Source organism: Apis dorsata, unplaced genomic scaffold, assembly GCF_000469605.1.
Source record: "Apis dorsata unplaced genomic scaffold, Apis dorsata 1.3 scaffold_84, whole genome shotgun sequence".
Classification (NCBI taxonomy): Eukaryota; Metazoa; Arthropoda; class Insecta; order Hymenoptera; family Apidae; genus Apis; species Apis dorsata.
In genome coordinates this window covers 79,108-83,630 of record NW_006263382.1, presented here as the reverse complement: position 1 = coordinate 83,630, position 4,523 = coordinate 79,108, and the positions used below count along the sequence as shown (strand labels likewise).

General features: G+C 30.7%; 1 protein-coding gene across 1 annotated transcript in view; it reads left to right on the top strand.

The window, feature by feature from the left end:
• Positions 1-4,523, top strand: part of LOC102672244 (protein O-mannosyl-transferase TMTC1-like) — a 117,068-nt gene that overhangs the window by 71,770 nt on the left and 40,775 nt on the right. The window contains exon 8 of the mRNA XM_006611178.2: positions 676-789. Within this exon, the coding sequence (XP_006611241.1) occupies positions 676-789 (114 nt within the window). The remainder of the gene's footprint in view (positions 1-675; positions 790-4,523) is intronic.

The window sequence follows — 4,523 nt, the reverse complement described above, 5'->3', positions numbered from 1 at the left end:
TTTTTTTTTTTTTTTTTTTTTTTTTTTTTTTTTTTTTTTTTTTTTACTTTATTAATTGACCACGAATTGTATTTCACCTTGAAACACTGACTTCAACAATTTCAGTCGAAAGGGAAATGTTCCGAGTACATTATTATTCGCGGAACCATCCGAAGAATTTATGAATATTTTAAAATTCGCCGAGAAAACGCTTTCGCGCGGAATTTTTTTGAAAAATAAAAAAAAAGAAATTTCTACATTTTATGAAACGCTACAGTAGTTTATTACCACAAAAAAGAAATTATCTGGGAAGTTGTAAAAATGTTAGAATATGAAATTTCACGATAATGGATGTTTCATGGGTTTACAATTGTAATAAAAGATATTTAACATAGAAAAAAATCATCAAAAATGAAAGATATATATTTGACGAGTTATTTCGAGGAAAATTTATTAAATTAATATTTTAAAGAAGAATTTGTAAATATAATATTGCAATTAACGAATCGAAATAACTTATGTATAAAATAACGTGAAATTATACCATCATCAAGGAAGCATAGATAGGATTTCCTTCCAAAGGATTTATAGATTTATATTTTTAAAATAAATTTATATTCTTTTCCCCTATCTTAACGTAATATTTTGATAAAACTCTAATATTCTTTTGTTTGATCTCGAATCACTTGGTTGCAGGGCGGGTCTGCGGTCTCTCCCCCACAACGCTAAGATGCATTACAACTTTGCCAACTTCCTGCGAGACACATCGCAACCGAACCGTGCGATTCTACATTACCAGTTGGCCCTTTGGTAAGTATCTCGAGAGAATTTAGTTCGACGATTTCGTAGATGTGATTCTATTTCCTGCTACAAATTTTATTATTTTGGTAATAAGAGTTTTTTTCAAGCAGATGCGTTTGATGGAAATTTTTTAATTTTTTGAAAAAGTTTTTGAATATGCTTGCACGAAGAATAAAAAATAATTCTAAAAAAGAATAAGTGTATATACTTTTTTGATGGTGATTCTAATCATTTATTCACGTGTCTCGAAATTTAAAAATTGAATTCAATACGAAAACTATATTAATTTTAGTTTGGATTTATATAGAAGTGAAATAAGAGTGTTTATTATTATCAATAATAAAAAATGATGAGAATATGTAGATAAATATAGATAGTTACGATGTCTAATCGAAATAGATATCGTTATTTGAAAATTTGTCACGTTTGTTTGTTAAAGGAACAAAGCACTATCGAGAAAATGTCAATATCATCGACATATGTATCACAAAGTAATGAAATGCTTATAGGATCACATATATCATACTTGGTTTTGTGCTTAGAAATATGAAATAGTATTTTTCTTTTTATGAAAAACGGCACATAAAAATGTTCTTACATTGATAAATACATTGACTATAATTTAAATGGAAATTATATTCGTTCCTAAAAATTATATCGTTGTTTATTTAGAATTATCGCCGTTTGATCCGGTTTTATGAATACATTAATATCGTTCATTAAATATTGAAGAATGAAAATTCAATAATTTTCTATTTTATATAAATAAATGTTATTAATTTGTTTATCTAAAATTAGAACAATAATAAGAATATTAAAATGATAAATATGGAAATATTTTAAGACCTTAATCTTATTAATGCAAAATTCATAGAATTTTTATTTTGATTATAAAAAAAAAAGATTAAGAAGATTAAGATTTTCTATGTATAGCGTACATACGAGAAAGTTTTAAATTAACTGCTGTTTCTTCGTAATTTGGACGTGACTCGTAATTAGTTCGAAAGTATGTCTTTCGAGTAAAAGTTAAAATTAAGCCCGCGTCCTTATGCATCTTATTCAGGTACAGATTAATTTGGAGAATTGGAATCCAGCATTACAATTTTAAACTAATTCGTATAATTTGTTCATACTGCTCATTCGAAATAAGCTTCATTAACGATTTAGATCCATCTAATGTAAATAATGTATGAATAAAAATATGTTTTATTTTTTCAAAATACATTCTTAATATTAAAAAAAAAAAGACTATAATTTAATTACGTAATTTAGTGATAAAATTCTAATAAAAATTTAAAAATTAGAATTGACAAATTATTGCCTGCCAATTAAGAATTTATCGTAACTGTCATTTATTTTACATTGATTTATTGTACATCCATGTACATGTAAATTTGTTACTGAGATATTAAATCAGAAAATTTTCTTTTACAAAGATATACAAAACAAATTTCCATAACAATAAAATCTTGTTCCTTTTAATTGCAATTGCAAAAGCATTAATATTAATCAATACGATAGAACAAATAAATTCAAATAAAAATATTATTTAAAATTCGTATTGAATATATTCCTTTCAGCTGCAAACGACTGAAACGTTATTGATATTCGCAACAAATTTTTATTTGTGAAACTAGAATTCATTGCGTTCATATCTCTGTTACAAAATAACCGTGCTGGTATTCCATCGAATCTCTTGATAAAAAATAAAAAAAAAGAAAGAAAAGAAAAAAAAAACAATAATAAAAAACATTCCCACAAAATTTTTTTCAATATGCATCTCGTAACGAAACTAACAGAAAGAAACAGAAGATTTACAATCCTCCCCCCTCCCTACAGTTTTAATCCTCCACCCATTATTTCGATACATCCTTTAAGTCAGTTTTCCCCTGAGACGTGGAACACGTGCTTAACATCCGGCCAAATTTACGGCTCGTCCTACATTTCCTCAAGCAACAGTGCATACAACGTTTTCAATTTCCCCATCAGAGACTACCACAGTATCGACTCGCATCATCCCTTCCCCCTTTTACGATCTTCCTTTTCCCAGGAGAGCCACGGCCAACTTCCTCGTGGCTTGCGGCTGCCCACTTTTATTTGCATTAAACCGGATCGCTCGTAAGCAACCGCGGTTCTTAATCTTGGCGTGGACACGTGGACGTTCAAAGAAGAATCATTTTCTGTATTTGTGTGTATATGTGTTCGAATGGTGTATTTATATATTTTGATACGTATACTCACGATTTCGCGATTGATTTATGGCGGTTGTTCGAGCAAATTGTACAGAAACAATAATACGTCTGTAGATTATTTTTCGTAAGACATCTGAGTAAATATCAATATGCCTTGCTCATATTTTATTTTCATGAAACTTCAAACATATTCAAAAATAAGATATTCTAATAATTTTTCAATAAGATCGTATGGAACTTACGGTTGTACATATTTTATATTATGCTAAAATGTATTGAATCGTATGTTATGTAATTCATATCAAACGCGACTATGGAGATGATAAACATTACACGATACTAAATTTTTATAGAAATTGTACATTAGAACAACATTTTCATCATTTCGATAAATATAATCATACCGTCATATATTCGTTCATTCAATTCTTTTTCTTGAAATCTGAAAATATGTATAACTCGTAATCCGTTGAATCGAGAAAATAAAATTAAATAATCGAATAAAATAATCTCAGATCAACGATATTAATAAACATATTTAAGAGTAGTCAAAATTATTTTTAAAAAAGATCCCGACGATATATTACCACCATCAAATTCTTCTTTTCAACACAACCAGATTTCCGCCTTCGTATTCCGCCCACGCATTCGATCTTTGGCCGACGACCATCCCTTTCGTTCATTCATCGACGAGGATCGATCTAAACGTTGCACGAAAGATGAACACAGTTGCCGTCGAATCAAGAATACGAGTCTCCCTTCGTTCGATGTTAGTCATGGCGAAAAGCAAGACGAGCTCTATCCTTTTCTCTTTTTCTTTCTTTTCCATCCCTTCCTCCATTCTCTCCCTCTTCCTTTTTTACATCCAGTGTCCTCTTTCACCCTGGCCACGCTTATCAAAGCGGTAAAAGGTTTACTGACAGTGACTGGTATTCCGATAATGAAAATTCCACTTCCCCGTTCGCGCGAATCCTTTTGAAGTCGCCGCCTCAATGAACCGATCCCGCGTTCTTCCCCACTGGGAACCAGGCCATCACCTCGTTTCTTTTTCCCCTGTTCCTGTTTCGATGTCGCAGCCAGGGAGAAATCCCCTCCCCTGACCAAATATCATCCGCGTTGATTTTCATTTACCACCCTCCTTTTGTCGACCCTCCTTTCTCGATCCTTCATCGAGTCTCGTGACTCGATTTGACACGCGGGTGTTATTTTTTTTTGATTTCGAAAAGATCGAAGAGATTCGTTCGATCGATGCACTTGGATCGCAGATAAGATGCAAGTTATATATAATAATTTTTGTGATTATTTTCAAGAAAGTGTTCTAGAAACTGTGAAATACGATACTAAAATATACTTGTTTTTTTTTTTTTAAATTATATAACTGGATACACCGAGAAAAAAGATTAAACGATCGGGGAACTGGAATAAGAAGTTTTGAAATGGGGATGTTTTGAAATTCATTTAATATAGGGAACACGTATATACACTACCATAAAAATCTCCAGTTCGATCTATTCGAGATTCGAGCCATAAACTTCATTGCATTTTTGCACA